This window comes from Mus caroli, chromosome 7 (assembly GCF_900094665.2).
Source record: "Mus caroli chromosome 7, CAROLI_EIJ_v1.1, whole genome shotgun sequence".
NCBI lineage: Eukaryota > Metazoa > Chordata > Mammalia > Rodentia > Muridae > Mus > Mus caroli.
This window is the reverse complement of record NC_034576.1, coordinates 69,394,422-69,418,605: the sequence shown is the minus strand read 5'-3', so window position 1 is coordinate 69,418,605 and position 24,184 is coordinate 69,394,422. Positions and strand designations below refer to the sequence as shown.

Sequence of the window (24,184 nt, the reverse complement as noted above, 5' to 3'; positions counted from 1 at the left end):
TGGTATGTTGCGTGGTACTAAAATACTACCTGCCTTATTTTTGGTGTCAGGCTCTTGATAGTGTAAGTGGAGCCCAGCAGCAGGCCTGTTGGCCATGTCCTATACTGTGATTGGGCACAGTAGGTTTCCGTATATATATATTTTTTTCCCTTTCGAGACAGGGTTTCTCTGTGTAACCCTGGCTGTCCTGGAACTCACTTTGTAGACCAGGCTGGCTTCGAACTCAGAAATCCGCCTGCCTCTGCCTCCCAAGTGCTGGGATTAAAGGTGTGCGCCACCATGCCTGGCTCGTATATGGTTTTGGTCTGGGAGATGTGAGCCATCGGTGGATTTTTAGATTTTGTCTTCAGAGGCAGTATCTTCAAAGTTGCAATTTTCTTTTCCTATCCTGGACTGCTCTACAAATAAAGCCTTTGTTTCTTGTGAAGCCATTACCTTCTTTCTTGTTGGTTTGAGACCAGGAAACAGTTCTCATTTATATTTCTGCCAGAAAAATGCAGAATCAGGTAGCAGGCCTGCAATCTTAACACTTGGGAGGCTGAGGCAGGAAGATCCCTGGTTGCTGGTTAGCTTGCACTTCACCAAAGGTCTGGGATCTCAACTCAACAAAACTAAACAAGAACTACATGGAAGAAAGTAATACGAAAAGTCATTTATATCTAGTTTTGTGCTAAAGGAAATTGTAGCGATGTTAGACTTCAGGCTTGTTGAAGACTGTGTATTCTTGGGCAAATTTCAAGCATCCCTTGACTTATGGGTACCTTCTGCTTCAGTCTGTTATCTCAATGTAGATTTTCTCTTAACTGTATAATGGAAATCTGGGGCTTAACTGAATGGATTTTAGTTGAAAAGAAATTAGGCAGTACTATCCAATGTGGTCAACTGTATAAAAGCTCAGAGACCTAGTTATTATCTTTGACTTCAGTACAGTGGAGAAAATAATTTGGCAAGCTGTAAGCATAGTATTAGCATTAAGATCTAACACCACTTAAGAGAATGAGACAAAACTGTGAAATGAGTCCTTCTTATACCTCTAAAGTCTTCCATATGTGTTTATTAGTTACTTTTTTTTCTGACAAAAACCCAGAATGTAATTTCTCATGGGTCTGGTATCAGTAGTTGCTGGAGTCTCCAACCATCATTAATTTAAGAGAACCTCCTGTTGATTGTGTATTGTTTAAGAAATGTCTCCTTTGTCAAGAGTCCCGTTTTATAGGTGATTTCTGAGAGCCGTCAGTTTTGAACTTGCATTCCCTGCAGGAAGCTAGGCCTTTTTCATTCCCATCTGTGGCTTTTCCTGATTTTTTTTAAAAAATAGTTTCTTTGTTGCTGAGGTTGTATTTGTTCTCCAGGACCATGGTGCCTTTTTTTTTTTTTTTTTTTTTTTTTTCTCTTTATTTTATATGTACCTGAGTAACACCAAGAGAAGATTCACTGCTGGTCTGATGCCTTGGACTTTGGGGCTACTTTAATCATCGCCTGTCTAATTGATAGTGGTGCAGACAGCAGAGGTGATGTGTACAGGTTCACACACATGTGTTTCCCCTATGATGCCATGGAGCACATGCATGCAAGGAGTGACTTTTTACTTTAAAAGATCTATAAGTCCTTGGTATTATCAGAAGAGGAAAAATTATCCTAAAATATCTTATATCCTTAAAAGTGTCATTTTAAGAGGCTGTCAGAGAAACGTCTTTCTCTTGTTAGAGGACCTAGTTCAGTTCTCAGCACTCCCAGGGTTACACACAACTGCTTGAAAGGTTCCAGAGGATCTGAAATCATCTTCTGGTCTCCTCTAGCACCAGGCATGCATGTGGTGGGCCTGCCTACATGTAGGCACGCAGATATAAACAAAAAGAAAATTCTTTTAAAAATTAAAAATACTTTTAAATGTCATTTTAAATGTACAGGACTGTATTTTAGGAAGCTGTGAGCTGTGCTGAGCACACATTAGGCACTTAGGGGCTGTCTCCTTGTCCCATTTAAGTCACTTACAGGGAATTGTGACATTATTACCTTTCTTACAGGGAGAAATAATTTGATCCTTTTATCTCTTAACACTCTGCCTTTTCCTTATATTAGTGAATACTATTTCATGCTTTCTCCATCTCCCACCCCTCACATCTCTGCCATGCCCAGCTGTCTCTGTGGAAGTGCTGATGGGCGTTTGGGAATCTGCAAGGAATCTTAAAGGCTTTGAAGCCACATTGGGACATTTTCTTAAAGGCTTGAAGTCACATTGGGACGTTGTCATGACCCTAGGGAGGCAGAAAATTCTGAAGACACACTTAGAAGTAAGGTGTTTGATTTTGGTTTTCATTTTTAGAAATTAAGTTTGTTTTTTGACAATTTCATACCCGTACATTTTCTGTTTAACTCTCATCGCCCACCCTGGTCCTGCCTGCTAGTTTCTTCCCCCACAATGATTTTAACCAGGATTGTCTGTGTGACCCCAGCCTGGCACCTGGTGGGCTTAGAGCTGGGTACCACACGATGCTGTTTACTCTTGACATGTAGATGCCATCGTGGTAAGAAGTGACTAGTGGTCTCTGATCCTTGAGAGCCGAGCTGTGAAGTCAGCTCCTTTCTTTGTCCCTGTGGCTGTGGCTTTCTTTGAGCACTTCCTTGCCTTCGGGCACTTAAGATGCTCCAGGTTCACACTGTAGACTTCCTCCTCAGTCTTAATTTCTGCAAGGATTCTTCTGTGGTATTTACACTTGGCTTTGAAGGAGTTGTTCTGACTATGTCTTCTCCATTTATTTGGAAATAATAGGCACAGTTTGCACTCAGACTTCAGCTCCATGTGCAGGCCAACATTTTTGCCTGTCTTAAAGGCTTCAGACAAGGAAAAATAAGACATGAAGAGCATAAAAGGCAGACAGGGATCATTCTAATGTCCCCTTGCACAGTCAGCAAGCCCCGCTGCCACTCTTCACCTGTGCAGCTCAGCTTGGCAGATGGCCTGTCCATTTCCTTGCCTGAACTTTTAAGTTCTAAAGGCTCAGCCCCCACCTCCAGAAAGGGGCTCTTCTGATAGGTTAATTGCTAGAAGATTTCCATGTAATATTGTAGGGGAGTCTCTTATGCCCTTACTCTGAATGGGATGTATATATCAGGGACTCAGGTGGAAAGAGGAAAGAGGTTTTTGTTTGTTTGTTCTTTTTTTTTTTTTTTTTTTAATTGTAGAGAGGAAAAGAGGTTGGGTTTTTATTGTTTTGTTCTTTAAGAATTCACGCAGAGAAGGTAGTAAAATCTCTGCCTAGTTAATGTTTTAACTGGCTTGTTGTGTGTATGAAAATGTTATTACTGGGTGCCTTTAAGACATGGGAAGAGGTACATTCAAAGGCATGAGCCCATTTACTTATCACGCTTTACACTTGGCCCTGGGCAGCTGCTGTATTGAATACACACACATTTTTTTTTCTTCTTCTTCTTTTGGTTCTCTTTAAAAAGAGCAGGTGACTGATGGTATCCTTAAAAAGTAAAGGAAGCAGGCCTGAAGAGACAGTCTCAGCAGAAAGAATAAGATTCTTAGCTTGTAACCAAATTCCAAATGTGAGATTTGTTATTTTCTTTATTTACTGTTTTTCAAGAAGCTGGGGGTGGGGGTAAAGGGCATAGAATGTCAAAAATAAATCATATTTGATTACATCTTGGAGATTGTTGTAAAGCAACAAGATCATTTTCTCCAAAGCCTTCTCTGAGTTCTCTCTGTTGACTTGTCATAAACTCCTGAAACATAAAGTCATCAGAAAGTAGACTGCAGTCAGCTGGGCTGCTCTGTTCTTTCAGGAAAGTCCCTTGATGTGCTTGGGTTTGTTCATAGGTGAAGAAGACTACTCCTCTGAGGCCGGCGCACACTGGGAGCCCTTCCCGCCATGCTGCATGCACGCCATGGTTATTAGACAAGCTGTCTACCGAGAGAAGAGACATTCTTCTGTAAGGTGAGATGACCCAGGGTCTGTAGCTCAGTAATAGTGTACGCAACTAGCAGGCTTCAGCTCTGGGTCCAGTCCCTAGCATGAATAGAATAGAGTTGCACAGAAATGAATGGGCAAAATAGTGATTTAAAGAATAAACTAATGTAGTGTGCACTGAAAGATAAAAACCTAAGTTTATTTTGACGTTTCAGTCTTTTTCCTATAGAAGAGACCTCTTTCAAGTACCAAGATAATTTCCTATTTAAACACACCCCGTGGGGCCTGGGCAGAGGCTTAGCGGGTAGACTGCTTCAGCACAGGCACGAAGATTGAGTTTAGAGACCCATCTGCTCATGGGAAAGCCAGGGATGGACTCTGCCCTGGGGTTCCTTTGGATGCACACTTGTAACCCCAGCACCAGATTGCAGAGACAAGGAAGATCATGAAGGCTAGATAGACAGCCAGTCTGGCAGAAGTGGTAAAGCCAAGGTTCAGTGAGGGACCCTCTCTAAAACGGTAAGGTGAGAGAGAGCTGCAGAGGACACCTCAGTGTATCTGAACATCACTTCAGAACTCACTCTGAGCCAACATGGTGATACATACCCGTGACCTCAACACTTGGGAGCTAGAGAAGCGAGGACCAAGAGCTTAAGGCCAGCCTGGGCTACGCAGCAAGTTGGGAGGCCAGGTAGAGCTAAATAAGACTGACTCAAAAAGAACAGTAAAATAGTAAAATAAAATAAAGTTTCAAAGGTGTTCTTCTAAAGATGGTGGTCTGAGTGCACAGGAAGGGGTTCCATTGACGTATGCTGATAAGTTTTGATATTGTCTCTCATAGCACTGAAACTAACATGAAACCCATTCTGAAAGGTATTTTTATGTCAGATTTCTAAGCCAAGATACTGAGTTTCAAGGAAGTAATTAAGTGAAGAATCAAGGAAACTTGCTTATTAAGAACAGATTATCAAGAAATTTCTCATTTCCCATTTTCTCTGAGGAAACAGCTATTTGAGGTAATAGCTTGATATTTTTACATTATATCACTGAGTGGAATTGCCGAGACTATAATGATGTCATTATTATATGGAAAAAAGCACACCAGATGTTTGTGTTCCTAGCCTGTTTGGGCTCCACCAAGCTGGGCTTACTTTTCTTGTGTGTAATAATGAGAAATTTTGCAAGAAGAATTATTGGTCACAAAATTATCCTGAGATGTCTAACCTACATATGAGAACAGAATGTCTTCAAAGGGCTTTAGCACATTTTTTTTCTTTCAAGAAAATTTACTTATAGAACTGGAGGTTACAAACCAGGAGATTAGTCTAATTGCTTCTTACAAAGCAGCGCAATTGGAATGTCTTCCTAAGATCTTGTCAGTCTGGGTTTCTGTGTTTATCTCAAATGCTTCAAAGCATGAAGACAGGCTTGTAGCCCCACATGAGAAGTAGCCGTTCGCCTTTGGGCTTTGCTATGTGCACGGACAAGCTCACTGTCTCCTGGGTTTGAGGACACACGTACGTCTCCATGACTACAGAGCGTGTGGCATCCTCAGCACCATTGTTCATTGAAGTAATTTCTTCATGTGGTTAATCAACAGGTGATTTATATATCTAGCATGCTACTTCAAGTATTTATGAAGTAAAACTTCTAGTACCGAAATTAGAAAAAAAAAGTTTTAAAAGAATATGACAGCAAAAGAGAAGACAAACATCATGATCAGATAGCCCAAGGTAGTAGGACAGAGCAAAAGAAACACACACACACTCACACACACACATACAAACTCACACACACACATACACACTCACACACACACACACACTCACACACACACTCACACACACTCATACACACTCACAGTCACACTCATACACACACACACACACACTCACATGTGTAAACACAATCTATTCTATCCACTTTCTTCGCTCAGCCTGCTACCCCTATGCTTTGTTGCCTTGCATTAAAAATAAGATGCTGATGTGGATTAGGTCAGAGAGTTGGCCTTTCAGTTCCTCCTCCAGGCTTTAGTGGGCTCTTTTCTGGTACTCCATATTTATTGACTCAGACTATGATAAAGTCCTAGAGCAGTTTGTGACTTCTGCCTCCGTAGTGACTAGGAAATAATATAAATCAGACTTCCCAAGACTGGTACTACTGCAACCCCTCTGCAGCAGCCATCTTAGCTTCCTGATGCCACCTCCCATTTTACCTAAAATACAGTTGTTATGATCAAACATAGTTTCAAGTTTTCAAAAGGTCACAGAAAAGATTTTTCTGTTGGGGGGGAGGGTTCTGCCTGGCTTTCTCTTTCAGTTAATATATAGCCTTAATGCAGCTATTGGAAGTCCAGGGCTGAGCAGATGCCTGTTGGCCAGTCTTGTTGAGCTGCTGTCTGTTACTGTCCTGACTTAGGAAGTGAAGAGCTGCGTGGTGGTCAGTGAGCACAGAGTGCAGAGCCACACATTCTAAACTGCATATGTTCTCCCTTCCCGAAAGGCTGCCTCCCGTGACCTAATGTCTGGTTGGTGAAAAGTAGAGTCCGCTAGGATGTTACACCACCACTGCCGGAGGAACCCTGAGCTTCAGGAAGAGTTGCAGATTCAGGCTGCAGTGGCAGCCGGGGATGTTCACACAGTACGAAAGATGTTGGAACAAGGCTATTCCCCAAATGGCCGAGATGCCAATGGCTGGACCTTGCTCCATTTCTCTGCAGCAAGAGGAAAGGAGAGGTGTGTTCGAGTGTTTCTGGAACACGGAGGTGAGTTCACTGGATGCAGGGAGAAAGCTGGGATGGCGTTTGTGGAAAATGCACTTGTGCACGTTTGCATGTGGATTTCAATGCTTCGCTTGCATTGCTGTCCAGTGTCTTATCTTCTCTTCACAAAGATATTTGTCAACAGAACACAGAGTGTTATTCCAAACCAGACTGTTGAGGGGGCTTTATTTACCCTGGCACATGTAATTTCTGCAGACAGTCAGGCCACCCCAGGTTACTTTAGCCAAGAGCCCTTATTGGGGCAGGTTACCACTTTGGTGTCGGAAGCAGAAGTGGTTGTGGTGTTCCCCATGGGAGTTGCCCAGGTTGTCCCCTTTGGAAATTGCTCAAACAGAGGAGCCTAGCACAGGTCCCTTTAAACATCTAGCCCCTTCCTATCTTTCATGCCTTCCTTAGCCTCTTGGATGGTTTCCCCTTCTTGTTGTTTTTTTGGATGTCCTGACTTTTCCAGAACTTACAGGGTGTCTACATATGCGAGAAGACTGCTTAGCTGAGATCTGATTCTGTAGACAGACTTGGCTGGTGACCGCATTTGCCATTTTATAGATCTGCTTCAGAAAGCTGGCCATTTCTATAAGATTTTGACACTAATCCTCTCAATTGACTCCTCTCGCCAGTGAATTTCAACTTCATTCTTTTCCGGAAGATATGGGGAGGGGGGTTGTGTGCATTCATGTGTGAGGGGTGTGTGTATGTGTGTGTGTGTGTGTGTGTGTGTGTGTGTATAAATAACGCTTCTGTGTACATTATATTAGGGTGTAGAACCCCTTGTCTGGGCCACTGTAGGCCTGGATTGCTCATCAGCAGTTATTTGTTTCATTCTAGGAGTATACTTTGTTAAAAGACTGGCCAGACTTGCTTGCCTTCTAAAGTACAGAAGATGATAGACGTTCCACAGCTCTCAGACAGGCCATGTGAGTTATGGGACTGTATGAATGCTAAGGCTGCCACCATAATCTGACCATGATAAGGCTAAATCCAAGCCTAAGGGTGTGTGTCAGTGGCCTAAAATGGGATGTATGTGTCCCAAGTCACTGCCTATGTACAGAGTCCAGACGGTCACTGGCCTATGCTCACTCATGGTGTTCTTCCATGTCATTTCACCTTTTAACTTAAAGACCTTGGCTCTGCAGTTAATGAGGGATGTAAGTGGAATGCCCATCATTTTACCTGGCAAATTAAGACTGAGATCACTAGGATTTGCTTATTTCGCCGAGTCCTGTTGCCGTCCAGTTCTGTCATCCTCTCTTGAAGAAGAATACACTCATATAGTTAATGCATGAGTATTATCTCCTTAAGACAGAGCGCATCTTCAGATATGTTTCAGGCAGACATCAAATCCCGCTGGACCTGCCCAGCTCTTGCCCAGCTCTTGCCTGCCACTACTCAGAAGGGTCTGTGTGTGTGAGGGAGTCTGGGTGCTTAGCCCTCTGACTACTTCTAGCACACGTGTCGAAAGCGTGCTCTACGTAGTTTTTAGTCTGCATATGACACAACTGCTCTACCACAGTTGTTTACTTCACTCAATTTTATGACACTTTTTTTTTTTTTGGGGGGGGGGGCTTGAATCTAAAGAGCTTTTATTTATTTATTTATTTATTTATTTATTTATTTATTTATTTTGGTTTTTCGAGACAGGGTTTCTCTGTGTAGCCCTGGCTGTCCTGGCACTCACTTTGTAGACCAGGCTGGCCTCCAACTCAGAAATCCGCCTCTTATGACACATTTTTGTCCTATCAGTTGTGGTGAGTGAGCAGACATAGAAAACATGTCACAGCTGTGGCTGTGCTCTAGTCAGACTTGTGTGTATACATCAGTGAGTGATAAGGGAGAGGAGGACAATCCATGGCAGAGCTGCACCACTCCCCCCACCCCTGGGATGATCGTTTCCAGGGCTGAAGGGGACTGTGTGCTAGAGTGTGTCTAACCCACATGAAGCCTAGGGTTCAAGCCTTTTCAAGCCTTAACACTTTTCAGAAAGGTGTACACACACACACACACACACACACACACACACACACGTGCATGTATGCACATGTGCTCAGCGAACTCTGCCATTCCTGAATCCACACTGCACAGTGCAATTTAGTGCATTTATAGAGTTACCCAACTACAGAAAGAAATCTCAGTGAGTTTTGTTACTAATATGTTCAGTCTTACCTACTGTTATCTTCAGTAGAGTAGTCACTCAAATAAATATACTACTATTTGGCTATTCTTTCAACTTTGTTCATCTTAGTGCTTTAGAAAGCGTAACATTTTCTCAGCAGACTTTTGAGAAGGTAGTGTATAATCTACCTGATTAAAACCCAGAGTCAGTGGTCTATTGACAGTGCCCGTAGGTGGCCACTAGCTGTTCTTCAGTACCAGACTCTGCTTCCAGAAACTAGCTTTTGTTGGCTTCTTCTGCAGCTGCCTACATGGTTTCCAGCCTCTTCCTTCTAGCCCACTCCTCTGTTTAATGTTACATTCCGTGTCTTGACTTGCGTCACGTAACAGCTTTGTCAAGATAATTCCTTATCAGGATGTAGTTAAGCCTCAGATTCCACTGTTTGGGTGCAATTGATTTGCACTTAGCTCAGTGTGGGGCATTTGAAATTGTTGGCATTTTTTTTTTGCTAGGGCCAGGGAGTGTCCTTGACTGGTCTTTTTTCTTTTTTTCATTTTTTTAAACTTTTGTCAGAGTTTCTCCCTTAATTCCTAGAAGTACTTGCCAAGTCAAACAGCATTTTATGGATGCTGACACATTTTCTTCCAAAGAGCCTGCAGTTGCTTCTTGTGGCCTCCTGGGACTGGGTGGGACAGTGCCCTCCCCCCACTTCTCTCAGCAGCATATTGCCAGGTGGCTGGCTCTTCCTTGTGTGATGTGCTTGCCCCTCCCAAGGTGACATATGAATATCAAACTGTAGCAAGACTGAGTTCGTCTTTCTTCTCCTCAATTGTAGGATTGTTCCGGTGCCCACCTTTGTTAGCTCCGGGTAGAAACCTTTCTCCTAGCTTGTATCATTTTCACGTTCCTATTGCTCTCACCATAAACTGGGCACATTCTATTTTGCTCCAGCCTTCTGGTTTGCGTGTGTTTGGTCTCAGTTAATAAGCACTTCATACTGCACGGTCATTATTTATCTGCATTTTCTTCTCCAGATTTTGTGGTACTTGGGTCACCAGTCTGCCCAGAATTGGTGTTTGTGTGTGAGAATACACAATGTCATTGCTCTTCCCCACAAAGGTTGCCTAACCTTCCCTTCTTTCCTCATGGCTGGGCATTGTTGGGTCACACACACAGCTTTTACCTTGTGCTTCCACTTCTGAGATCTCATTTAGTGCTCCAGGATCAGGGTAATGCTGTTTGTGTTGTTCTGTGAGAACGTTACCCAACTGAAAAGAGATTTGGAGAATGCACCTCTTCATCCCCCTCACGGCAGATTGGAAAACACATTTGAAAAGGTTAGGTAAGAAGGAAACTTGTAGCCTCTCACCCCTGCCATGGTCTCTCATGAGGCTTCAGTGCATAGTGCGTCCTCTACGTCATGTCCAGGCACACCTGTGAGTGGCCTGCAGTCTAGGAGTGCCGTGTGGGAATCTCCGGACCGTGCGTGCTACCTACCCACTTCTGTCCTCACCTGGGATGGGACCACAGCTTGAGCTTCTGGATTCTTCTTCTCCTGCTAGCTGGCTGTCTCTTCTCCTCTTCTTTTCACGGAGCCCCAGCCCACTCCTTAGGGAGGAAACCTCTATCCTCAACAAGTCTGGAGTGATCGTCTTCACATTGTATTGCCCGGTTTCCACCCAGTCCCCAAATAATGTGACATTTCTAAGCAGAAATGGAAATTAAATCCAGCAGGGACTTCTTAGTTCTCTGCACAGAATATCCTCAGTCCGTCATGGACTCAGCCTAGCAGTGGGCCTCTGAGCCCTGCAGCCCCACTCTATGCAGCGCTACCATCTTGGTTGGGCTCTCCGAGCTTAGAGGTTTAGCCACAGAGGCCATCGTAAGCTCCCTCCTCCTTGGTTCACTCTGCCTTGCACAGGCTTGCTTCCCTTTTAAGTCTTTAGCACTTTCTCAGAGACACCACCTGCCTCAGTAAGACCAGGTCAGGTGAGAACTTTATTTTTGTCCCTGTTAGATGCTGAGCCCTGTATGATGGATGCTCTCTCCCCTGTGTAATATTGCTCCCTGGACCTTATTGCAGCACCAATCATAAGCATGGTGAAGGATCCTAGCGTCCTGTTGAGCATCTGTAGTTCTTCTTCACATGAAATTCCCTGAAGGAAGAACCACATCCACGTTTGCTCCCAGTGAGCAAGAGAACAAACCCCAGTGACACGATAGTTTCTTGACCTCATGAGACAAGACTCAGTGCTCCTTTAAAAAAAAAAAAAAATTAAAAAGTTGGGTTAGGATTAGACCTAAATTCATGATAGCTTCTTTTCCAAATCATCAAATAGGGGAGCTAAGGGAAAGAATTAGAAGAAAGGGCTTCGTTCACTTTGCACTCTGTACTCCTTCTATGTAAATGTCAGGACTCCAAGGTATATAAGGTGGCCATTGGGTTCCTGATAAAGCACTCACTCATATTCAGGAAATGCTGCCAAGCCGTAATGTATGCCAGGCCCTGCTTTCAGTGCAGCTGCAGGTAGTGAAGGACTCCAGCAGGTGGCTGGGTCAACTGCAACATTTCCTGATAACTGAGAGTGTACCTTGCTTCACAGCTCTTAAGAGGGTGACATTTCATTTTCCCCTTGGAAAACAAGCCATAGAAGCAAATGTAATTCAAATACCCCAAGTCTTTAACTGTGATGAGCATGGACCTGGGCTCCAATCCATCTACCAAACTCTGATTCTCTGTATATTGCCTAGAAAAGAAGAACGGTATTCCCAAGAGAGCCAGGTGCTCTGCACAGCAAGGCCTCCTTTGTGTGTGAGGTGTGGTGAGTGTGTCCAAATCTCCCCAGAGTGCAGGACTGGAGTAGAGTTCTTGAAAGTTGTGAAGCAGGAAGGAGCTGGAAACATGGTGTGGGATAGTCTACTTGTGTGGGACGCTAGCACTGGGACTGGAACAGTTGAGTATGATTGAGCTTGCCCAGCGGTATGTTCTAGGGATGTTGGGGCTTGGTGGGGAAGACAGAAAAGAGCAGACTGGGCTGTAGGACGTTCTCTGGTTACAGAGATCATCAGAAGGGCCCAAGATACAAGGCTGTACTTCGAGAAAAAGCAAAAGCAACTAAAGCTTTAGGTCTGATAGCAAGGGAGAACTTATCACTGTATGAAATGGCACAGCTATGCCAGGGAGCAGGCAAAAGGGGGGTATCCAGGTGGCATATAAGAAAGAAGATGTCGAAACCTAAGACACCGACACAACCAGAAATTGTTTATTTAAATATTCATACATGAAAAGACATAGTTAAAAGAAAATACAGTTTTATCTATCAGATCCACATAGCCATGCAGCAATACCAACCAACAGTGATGACACAGCTAGTAAACTCAGGACCAAGATGTTCACGTGCATGACAGAGAGTCAAGGGAGTGATGTCACTCTGGGAGGAAACCTGCTAGACCCCCGAGAGGGAATCCAAGTTTGCTTAAAATAACAAAACTTGTATAACACACAAGCGGGGGTAGGGTGAGACCCACTGGCTAGTTTAACTAAGCCTGTGCTATGTGTAGTATGTGAGGCTGTTGCATTTCAATGAAAGGAGACAGATTTCATCCTTAGTTTTAAGAACTGGCCATGGCTTAAGGCTTAGTAGTCACAGGTGCAGAGTGTCACCTCATGGGTAAGTGACATTGTGTTCAATTATTTTGACTGCTTCAAAATAATGAAAACTTGGGGTTTTCAAAAGTGTAAAAACTTGAAAATTTTAACACAAATGGCTGTATATTATCATACCAGTGAACAGATCCTGGTAGTTGGGCCAGTGAGGTTGCTCAGCAGTGAAGGCCCTTGCCGTGTTTATCCTTCAGATCTGTGTAAGGATCTGTGGGAGGGGAGAAGTAGCTCACAGAGTTGTCCTCTCACCCTGTGTGGTGGGGATGTGTACATGGCCACACTAACAATCAGTCCAAAATTGTGGCACTCTGTCAGATATTAGGAGGGAACTCATGGATTAAGAGTGTCTTGAAAAGGCAGATGTTATAAGAAACCCTTTATCACACTTTTCATATCCTATTGAATGTTTCTACAAGTTACAAGACTGTGTTGCACATTTCAGAAAGTACGATGAAGAAACTGTCATTGTGCGTTTGCTCATCCTTAGGTACAGTGAGTTTGTGAGCTGATGTGGAGGCCTTGGACTGAAGTAATAGAAGTTAAGTATCTAGAGGACACTGCCAGGCCCCCGTGATAGACACATGGAAATAAGTGAGAGAGGAGTCATATTCTAAGACACCCAGGGTGCATTGGGAAGAGCTGTGTGTAGCTGTAGAAGTGAAAGGTTTTCAAACAGTCCCGGTGTAGTTAAAATACACATGTGATTGGATTAGCAGGGACAGTTATGTTATGGAAAGCAGCTTGGTAGTGTGTGTTAAGCCCTCAAAAGTGGGAGATGGTTTTGCCCAGTAGACCTTTTAGTTTAAACTTGATTGTCTAATGACTAACTTTTATTAGTTTATTCCATGGATAGAGTTTTAAAAGCAGGAAATATTTTCTACATAAAAATGCTATACCTCTCTTCCACTTTGTGTGTGTGTGTTGTGTGTGTGTGTGTGTGTGTGTTGTGTGTATGTGTGTGTGTTGTTTGTTTTCCTTCTTTTGCTCATTTCATTATTGGCAATGGCATAAAACAAGATGTTTGAAACTATTATTTGTCTTTAGAGAGAGAGGTAGAGAATGTGTGTGTGTGTCCATCTGTGTGTGTTTGTGTGTCTGACAGCACAGCACATGGGAAGGAATTTATATTAAAATAGTTTTTAAGCTATTAGAATTGAAGCCAGAGTGACAGTAGGGATGAAAACACAAACCAAACCAAACCCCAGAATCTCTCCACCCAGCCATATCCTTCTCCAGAGTCTAGGCTGGAAAGTCTCCCTGACCTTCCCATCATGCCACCTTCCCATCGTGCCACTGTCCCATCATGCCACCTTCCATCGTGCCACCGTCCCATCATCCCACCTTCCCATCATGCCACCTTCCCATTCATGCCATCATGTCCCCAACCATCAGATCTAGCTTGTGTCCTTCATCTACTGCCACAGCCTACTCTGGCTATCCTTGTCTGTGCCATAAGCAATCGCTAGTCATCTGCCAGGACTTACCTAACCACCAGCACACAGGCCACTTCCACACCATGTCTAACCTCTTCACCCAGCCAGATCTACCCCCACACTCCAGGAGGTCCATCCTGAACACCACCTCAGTCCCTTCTGTTCTCTACTTTTCACCCAAGGCTCTAGGCCCAGCCTGCCTGTTCATCTTCTCTTCTTCCCCAGCTTGTCCTATCAAACTTAGAACTCTATATGCCAAGACTCATCTCAAAAATACCAACAATGAAAAGCCAAGCCAGTATTTTCTCTCCTAAACCCAACAGTCCAATGGAAATGTTTGGCAATAACAACACCAGGACCCAGAATTTAAGAGTTTTACACTTTGTCAGAGAATTCAAGGATTTTAAGAAGCCATAAACAACGCAGTGAAATTGAGGAGAAAAGAAAAAAAACAGCTTAAGGAAAATATATCTGAGTGATGCCCAAAGAAACCACCACAGAAGGCTGATGGGATGACCAGTGCAACCCAGGGCTTGAGAACAGACTTCACTAAGGAAACAGAGACTGCACACTCGGAGGATGTCAGATGAATCAAGCAGAGGTCACCATATCATGACGAGCAAAACCCAGAAAAGCAACCTACAGGAAATGTGGGACACCATGAAAAACCCAAGCCTTTGAAATATAGGCCTAGATGAGGGAGAAAAACCTTCAACAAGATCATAAAAGAAAACGTCCCCAAACTAAGGAAAAGACACAGCCATACCAATACAAGAAGCAAACAGAAGACCAAATAGACAAGACCAGAGAAGAAAATCCCCACAGCTTATCATAGTTAAAACACCAACTAAGCATACATAACAGAGAAAGTGTACTGAAAGCTTCAAGAGGAAATTCAAGTCACGTATAAAGGAAAACTCAAAATAACAGCTGATCCTCAATGGAAACTTCAAAAGCCCAAAGATCCTGGAGAACACAATACAAGGCCTTCAAGACTATGTCTGCCAGCCTAGACTGATAGACAGCAGATACCCACCGTAAATGAGGGAGGAAGACAAACTTTATACACTATAAAAATTTATATCCAACAAGCCAAACCTAAAGAAAAATAGGAAACTATTAAGATGGACGAGAGGAATGAACATAGTGAAGAAATGCAATGCCATCATTGTGCAGTACAAAACCCACAAGCTACCACTGAGAACAGAATGCCAAAAGTAATAACACCATGGCCACAATTAACAGGCATTTTAATAATAGCTTTAAATATGAATGGCCTCAAGTCTCCAATCAAAAGACACAGGCTTACTAAATGCATCAAAAAACAAACCCATCAATTTACTCTCTACAAAACCCACATCTTAGCTTTGAAGAGAAGCATCACCTTATAGTAAGAGGATGGACAAAAGGACTCTGGTCAGGTAAGACCAGGAGGCAAATGGAGTGTTATCCTAATAACAAAATAGACTTCAGACTAAAACAGGTCAGAAGAGATAAAGAGGGATGCTTCATTCTAACCAAGACGACAGTATTATCCTAAACATACATGCATCGAACTCTAGTGCACCCAGTTTCATTTTTTTAAAATATACTACTAGATTTAAAGACAAACATTTAAAAATTAGCATGAACCCACTACTTGTAAGTGATTTTAATGTCATTTCTTCAATAAGTGGGAAGGTTATCTGAACCAAAAATAAGCAGAAACATCAGAGTTTATTGACATACATCAAAAGAGCTTAGCAGATACCCACAGGGCATTCCACCTAAACACCAAAGAGTGCACATTTTACTCAGCAACACATGGAAACTTCCCTAAAATAGACCCCATCCTGGAACACAAAACAAATCTTTACAAATTCAAAAAGATTGAAATAGCTCCTTGTATTTCATCTGATGGCATTACAATAAGACTTGAAGTTGACAGCAAGCAAATCTCTTGTAAATGTACACACTCATCGATGTTAAACCACTTACTACTGAATGATGGTCGTGCCAAAGAAGAGATCAAGAAGAACAGTTAAAAAGTATCTGGAACTGCATGAAAGCACAGCACAGCCACACTCAGGCACATTCCAAGTAGTCCTCTGAGGGAAGTGTATACGTCTGTAAAGCTGCCCTCCAAGGGAAGTGCCCACATCAAAATAGTCTCAGCCCAAGGAAATGATTAATCCAACTCAATTTGGGGAAACAATAATTACCAAATCCAAACCCAGTTAATGGTAAGAAATAATAATTCATGCAAGAGAAATAGCCACCTTATGTAAGAGTTGATTCCTAGAGAAGATAAGTGAGATTAACAGACCCTTGGCCCAGCTAACCTATATCAACAGAATCAGAAATGAACAGGGAGACAGTATAACATATATGAAAAGAGATTTAAAATATTACCAGAGAATATTTTTAAAAACCTGTATTCCATAAGTTGGAAAATCTATAAGAAATGGATGGATTTCTAGATTCAACCAAACCACCAAAATTAGACCAAGAAGACAAAGCAGTAACAAACGAGGGGATTGAAATGCAAGAGAACGCCTTCCAGCTTTAAAAAGAAAATAAATCTGGAGCCAAATGGATTTATAGCAGAATTCTGGCAGACATTCAAAGGTCTACAGCCAATCCTTTTTAAACTATTTAAAATAATAGAAAGAAGGGGCACTCCAAATGCCAGAATCATTCTAACACCAAAACCAGGTAAAGATGCACCAAACACAACTAGAGACCCATGTCCTTGATGAGCATAGACTCAATAAAACTCAATAACGTCCTTGAAAACAGTACAGAGACATCCAGGCTGGCTTTATCCTGAAATGCAGGAAGGCTCGTCATAAGCCAGGTTAATAAGTATAATAAACTACATAAAACAGACTTAAAGACAATTCACATGAGCATTTCAATAGACACAGAAATGCCTTTGACAAAATCTAACATGCTTTTTTGATTAAAGCTCTAGAGGATTCTGGGATAGAGGGAACACTGCTTAACATAATATATCTATATATGAGAAATCCAGAGAAAACCAGCATCCTAAGTTGAGAAAAGCTTGAAGCAATCCCATTGAAGGCGGGAATGAGACATGGAGGCCCCCTGCCCTCACTCATATTCAGCATCATGCTTTAAGTACTAGCTGGAGCAGAGAGGCAAGCAAAGGGAGTTACAGGGATACAAGGAGGGGAGAAAGTCAAACCATCCCTATTTGCATTTGACATGATCATGGACACACAAGTCTCAAAGAAAATAAAATATCCAAGGAAGCGAAGGACCTCTAACATTGAAAACTTTACAGCTCTAAAGAGATTGACTGGAAAATGAAAGTTATTCCGTGCTCATGGGTTAGTAAAATTAATATTGTGATTCAGATGGAAGCGATCCCTATCAAAACACCCATTTCATTTTTCACAGAAAGTGAAAATACTGCCTTAAACTTCATATGGAACCACAGTTCCAAAACAATCCTGGGGGAAAGCAAGTACAAGTGATTGCTGTGCCAGGCCGTAAGACTATGTTACAGAGCTACAGTAATAACAGCATGGCACTAGCACAAAAGTAGACATGTAGACCAATGGAACAAAATCATACCTTCAGCCATTTAATATTTGAAAAAAATGTCAAAACATAAACTGGAGAAAAAATCTTGAACAATTGGTTTTGGAGAAACTGGATGTCCACATGCAGAAGAATTCAGTTAGACCTGCAACAAATAAAACTCCCAGTGGCACAAAGACCCTGCCACTGAATGAAAACAGGCCATACCCTGCGTGGTAGAGGGGTGGGAAAGGGTTTTCTGAATAGGAGTCCATTTCCCAAGGATGAAGGCCAATATTGGCACGCAGTTTTATAAAGCGAAAACGTTCTGCACAGCTAAAGAAACAATCAGCTGTCCAGGTGGCGCTGGTGCATGTCTTCAACCCAACACTCGGCGGGTAGAGGCAGGTGGATCTCTGTGAGTTTGAGGCCAGCTCCATCTACAGAACCAGTTCTAGCACAGCCAGGCCTAACTGACAGACCCTGTCTTGAAAAACCAAAATGAAGAGGTGAACAGGAAACCTGCAGAATGGAAAAGAATCTTTGCCAGCTACACATCTGACAGAGGATTACTACCCAGAATATACAAAGAATTCACACACACACACACAAAAAAAAAATCAAATGGCTTATTTTAAAATGTGCCCGAGGCTAGAACAGAGAATTCTCAAAGGAAGAAACAAAAATAACTAAGAAATATCTCCAAAAATGTTCACCGCCCCTAGCAATTAGGGAAATGTCCAAATGACATTGAGGGTTCATCTTACCCCAGTCAGAGTGGCAAAAATCAACAGAACAATAGACAGCAGATGCTGGAGGGGACACAGGGGAAACAGTCCCCATTTACCACTTTGCAAACTGGGGCAGCGATTATGGGAATCAGTGTGGAGAATTCTTACAAGCTAGAAGGAAATCTACCTTACGACCTAGCCATTCCATTCCTTGGTGTATGCCCTAAAAACGTGACTGTATTTAGAGGGACTTGTGCAGTCAAGCTCATTACTGCTTTATTCACAAAGATAGGAAGTGCAAACAGACTAAGTCGTCTTCAGCCCATGAATGGAGAATGGCGTATGGTAGTAGATATACCCTACCTAACGTCATTCGTATGCAAAGAAAGTTGCAGCCGTGAACATTGCAAGTAAATGAAACTAACTATAAAACATCATTTTGAGTGAGGTAGCCCAGACTCAGACAGGGAAATGTTACATGTTCTCTCTCATTGGAGGCTCCTCCCTCTAACTCTTCATATATGCATATGTATCCTGCAATAAATGCAGAAACCAAGAAAGTAAGAGGGGACCATTCCTGGGGAGTTGGGGTGGATGAGAATTAGGGGAATAGCAGGGTACAATGATTTAAATAGGGAAAGGTGGGGCTCTAATTAGGAGCAGGTACAAATGATTTGCATATTGAGGGAGACTGTAATTAGGAGCAGGGTACAAATGGTTTAAGTAGGGAAAGGGGCTGTAATTAGGAAGAAGAGGGAATAAGGAGAGAGGAAGTTACAAGGACAGATGTCTGTAAAAGTCATAATGAAACATGCTACTAACTATCTAAAACAATAATATATACAGATAGATATATATACAGATATATATGTATGTATTAATGTTCATAGATATTTTGAATGCAGTTCTCTCTTCTGAGCTGACAGTACTGCTTCCAAGAGCTAATCTACAAAATTCCTGATACCAGGCATGAGAAATGTCTCGAGTCGATTTTCAGGGTTGTCCAGAAGACTCCCCAAACATCATAAGCTGTTGCTCTTACTCTTGGTTGCTCCTCAGAGGTAGAAGGTAAGTCTTACTGCTGAAGACACCAGGACCCAGAAGCCCTGATCTGGAACTTAGCCACAAACCTCCTCCTCCCTGAGAACTAGCTCTCGTGGTATAAGGTGTCATTCAAGCCTCTAAAGAAAGGAAGCACCCAGCAGTCCTACCCAGCTCTGATGCCTGTGAACCACATTGCCCAGCATGGCTTGATAACCCTCAGGTGCACTAGTGGCAGGCACACCTTGGTGGTAACCAACAGCTCTCTAATTGGGCTTAAAGGCCACTCAACAGGAGGGTACTGGAAACCTAGCAACTAGCCCTAGTGAAGGTATGGATCTCAGAGGAGAACCTATAACTGCCACTTTCCTAGACCAGCGCAGTCCTTGACTACGTTCAAGCACTTGTTCTCATACCTGCAGATAAGTATACGTATGGTCCTCCCTCACCCTCATCAAGGAAACCTCCCTTTGCAACAGACAGGTTGTAGGCCCCACTCCCAGTGCATACATCTCCAGGATGACTTCCCCATCCATGGTTCAGTAAGTCTCGAGGAAGAGCAGCTGAAAAGATTGTAAAAGTCAAAGGATCAGGAGTTTGCTGTAAGACTGTGTCTCCTACTATTATCAGAAGCCCCATCCTTAAGATCTCACTAACATGACTCTAAACATGAGCTTAAGAACAACAACAGACATACCAAAGTAGACGGAAAACCGGAGGCCTCAACCCTACACAAAGAACTACAGGCAACCAAGGAGTGCTGAGATCAGGAGAGAGCCTTTCGCAGGAGGAGCACACCAGCTGGTTATCTAATGCCAAGTGGGCAGCCCTGAGTACATACACACAGTATACAGACTGAGCAGGTTAGACGTAGGAATATACATGTGTGTAGCAACCAGTAATAAAAAGAGAGGCCGTAAGTTTGAAGGAGACCAAGGAGGGTGTATGAAGAGTTTAGAGGGAGGGGAAATGACAAAAATTGATAATCTTAAAAATAAGGGAAAACCAAAAATGAGTCTAATTGAAAGGGAACAAAATTGATGAAGATAAAAGAAAAAAACATAATTCTTTGAGAAGGTCAATAAAATTGAAAACCCTGTGGCCAGGCTGATAATGAGAAAAGCCATAACCAATGTCAGTGCTGGGAACAGACTCTGATCCAGATGCTATAGATGTTTAAAAACAGACAAGGAATGTGGCGAGCTTCACATCATGGGGAAGAATTCCATTCCTTGGAAGACACAAATTGCCAACATTTCTATGTGACCCATTAAAAAAAGAATGACTTAGTCACTGTCTGGACAGTTGAAAATTTGAGTTCCTCATTAAGATGCCTACCAAGAAAGCTACAGGCCCGGTTGGCTTCGCTCGTTCTGTGCGTTGCTGGGACAAACAGTAATCCTGCATACATTCTTCAGAGGAAAGTGGGCTTCCTAATTCACTGTGCAGTATGAAGTCCTGCTGCTAAACCAAAGCCACGGGCAGAAAACAAACTTCAGAGCAACAGCCTCATGACAGCGGACACAGGTTCTAGGTAGATACTAACTGTACGCAATGCCAGTAGCATTCTGAAGGCGTGTTACAGCGTGGCTATGTAGCATCTATCTCAGAAATTCAAGGTTTGTTTAATATCCACAGCCCTTGGGATAGCTGTTTGCTAAGTTAATAGAATCAAAGATAAGTGCCAAAGGGTCACTTCCCAGCCTGTGACAGTACTACCCATTCAAGATGACAGCAAGTAAGACTGAAGCTCAGAAGGGACCCAGGAAGAGCTGTAGCTAGCTTCTTACTCCGTGTTGAACGGTGTGTGTGCTTTGACTATGTTTATGTAATGTGCTCTTGCATTGTTGCCAGTGGAGTAAAAGGACAATAAACCAGTTACAACAGAACAAGTAAGAGCATTACAGGCCAGCGAGGTGGCTCAGTGGGCAAAAGCACTTGCTGTGCAAGCCTGGTGCCCTGCATGTGATCCTTGGAAGGAAAGAACTGACTCCTGCAGTTGGCCTCCATAGGCAACTCCTTGGCATATGTGTCTCCCCAATGTCACACATTAGATAATAGCAAATCAAATATGTAAGTAAGCTGTCTTAATATACATACATACATATATTATGTATGTATATATGATTATGTATATACATATGTGTGCATATATATATATATACGTTTATACATACATAATGTACGAAAGCTAAAAAAAATGAATTGAACTAGATTGTAGACAAAACACAAGTTCTGCCAGCAGTTATCATCTGGAGGATGAAGTAGCAGCTCATAGTAGCAACAATTTAAGGGTTTTAATAGTAATTTTAATTAAATAAATATACAGTCTATACTGAAACATTGGTGGGGTGGATTGAAAAAGTCCTAAATAAATAGAGAATTCTTCATGTTCCTTACATGGGAAAATGAGTATTATTTAGATCATGTGGGGGACTTTGCCATCAGTAAAGTCGGTGGAATTAGAACAGTAAAACGTAGGCCAGGCTTGTATGAAGAAACTAACAATGTCCTTTGAAAATGTGTTAGGAAATACGTTTTAGAAAGGTTGGAGGAGTTAGCAGTACCTAATATCAAACACGCTACAAAGCTAAAAGAGTTAAAACCGTCTGGGATTTGCATATGTCAACACTCTTGTCTTGTTTAATTGCATCTTTTTCTGTGTGTATGCTGGATAGGACTGGACTAAAGGCTGTGCGGATGCTGGATAAGCCTGATGCCACTGAGCATCCTGGAGCGTGATTGACATAGGGTTTGATGTGTAACTTATTCTACCCTTAAACCTGTTCCCAGGATGGTCTCAAACTCACCGTCCTGCTGCCACCACCTTTGATTTTGTGCTACCCTACCCAACGGAACTATTTTTAGATAAACGGAATAGTTCAGAAATAAACTACACATAGATGATAAAATGAATTTCAGCAAAGGCAGAATAAATCATTGAGAAAAAAATATTTCTTTGTGTTTGTATAAGCAGAGGGGATTGTGTGTGTGTGTGTGTGTGTGTGTGTGTGTGTGTGTGTAGGTGTGCATGTGATCAGAATACACCTTAGTTCCTTAGGTGTCTGTGTTCTTCTTTCTCAGTGAGATCCAGGCTAGAGCTCAGGTCGTCGGGTTCTCTTGGCAAGCACCTTTACCTGCCCCCCCCCACCACCACCACCATTTTGTAAAGAAAGCATTTTTAACAAATGGTGCCAAAACAAGTAGATAGCCACATGGCAAATGATGAACCTTGATCTTACTGTATACCATACGTAAATGTTAACTAGCAGTAGATCATTGACCTACGTAAGGGTTTACAGTGCAGAATACCTAGAGGAACAGGAAACATGTCACGTTGTGTTGGGCCGAGTTTTCTTCAGCAGAGCAGTGTTTAGGAAATGCTTTAAAAAAGAAAGTGCAGCCGAGTGTAGATCAGTGGTAGGCGCTTGTCTATGTTCAGCCTTCAGCATTGCAAAAACCAATCAGTGAGTAAGCACACTCTGGCCCATATGCAGAATATGCAAAGAGCCTCTATAACTCCATAATAGGACACCCCAACGGAATTGAGTGAACACCAACAGATAATCCATAAGAAAGCATACAGGGAAGCCAGCTCTCTAGGATCCTGTAATGTGAATTAACAGGGCAGAAATCATCAGTTAGCCTTTTAATGGGCAAATTTAAAAGTGGTTCTGATGCCGTGGAGCATCACTGGCAAGGACAGAAGGCAGGGTAGAAGGCACACACGCACACACGCACACTGCAGGCTGCACAGTAGCTTCTCACACAGTGTCTGCAGTCCTCCTCCGTTACAAAGAGAAACAGAAACAGACATGGGTGTGATAGCATCGCTCCCAGAGCCTCCCATTGCAGATAAGCCAGTCCTGCTCAGAAGCACCTGCTAAGTGAAGTTAGTCAGCCAACTTCTGCAGCTGACCCTTCCTAGTGAAAGCCTGCAAAAGCAAAGCTGTGTCCTCCATCTGCTTGGTTCCCAGAATCTAGGTAGAATGTTGGCTGTGAAAGGCAGGAGGAACTTTGGGCGAACAAACATGTTGTGGATGTTGAGTGCTTTTTAGTTAATGCGACTGTGAATTCTTGGAGCTTATGTGTACTTGATAAACAAATCACACTTCCACTTGATAAAGCCTTTAGTAAACAGACCTCACGCAGCACGGCGATGTGTCTTTGTTTTATAAAGGTATTGTGTTTCCATATGTTATGCTACTGTTTGTTTAAACTGGGTCTCACCGGTGGGTAGATAGATACCTAGTAAGGAAGCAGAGAAGCTCGGTGGGGTTGGCACTTTCGGCAGAGCACTCAGAAATCTCACTGATGCAGAGAAGCTGCAGGTACCTCTGAAGAAGCCTAAGGAAATCCAGTCAGGTGGGTTTTGCTATGTGCTACACATTTCTCACTAAGCTTGACAGTGTCCTGCAGTTTTTATTGGAGCTGCAAGTGAGCTCTTACCACATCGCACTGACTAATTTGCACCCTCACAGGCCCTGTTTCATGTCATCACCTTTTCCTGGGGACAATGGCTTAGTTTTTATGCATTATTATCCTCTAGTTCTTGCTTCTGTCCTTTGCTTGCAGGAAGTGGTTGGTTAGTTTACTTGAATGATTTGTGCTGAGATGAGTTAGGCCACTGCTCTGTGTTAATCTGTGTTTTCTTAGTTCAGTGTAGCACTAGAATGTAAGTGGAGCCTTACATAGGCATTCAGTGAGAACCAGACACGCAGGTGTAACTTCCTTACGGTATTGTAGCTTGACTTGTCAGCTAGCATGACTGTAGGGTGTGCTTAAGAGGACTGCACCTTCAAAGGTGGGAGGAGCGGAGGGAAGGGCTCCCAAGATCCACTAAAGGATCAAGAGGGATCATCTGGAAAGAAGTGGCCAGGTATAGCTTAAAGACACCTTTTGTCATTGTGTGGTAGCGCGCGCGCGCGCGCGTGTGTGTGTGTGTGTGTGTGTGTGTGTGTGTGTATGTGTGTGTGTGTGT

At 42.8% G+C, this 24,184-nt stretch overlaps 1 protein-coding gene across 5 annotated transcripts in view; it reads left to right on the top strand.

The window, feature by feature from the left end:
* The window catches only part of Asb7 (ankyrin repeat and SOCS box containing 7), a 42,714-nt gene that overhangs the window by 3,951 nt on the left and 14,579 nt on the right, over positions 1 to 24,184 (top strand). For 3 of the 5 annotated variants that reach the window (XM_021168892.2, XM_029479628.1, XM_021168894.2), the window contains 2 exons: positions 3,827 to 3,944; positions 6,420 to 6,681. In XM_021168892.2, the coding sequence (XP_021024551.1) occupies positions 6,471 to 6,681 (211 nt within the window). In that variant the 5' untranslated portion in view covers positions 3,827 to 3,944; positions 6,420 to 6,470. Of the gene's footprint in view, positions 1 to 3,826; positions 3,945 to 4,774; positions 4,934 to 6,419; positions 6,682 to 7,524; positions 7,614 to 24,184 lie in introns of those variants that run through there. The other 2 variants (XM_029479629.1, XM_021168895.2) reach the window with 2 other exon arrangements.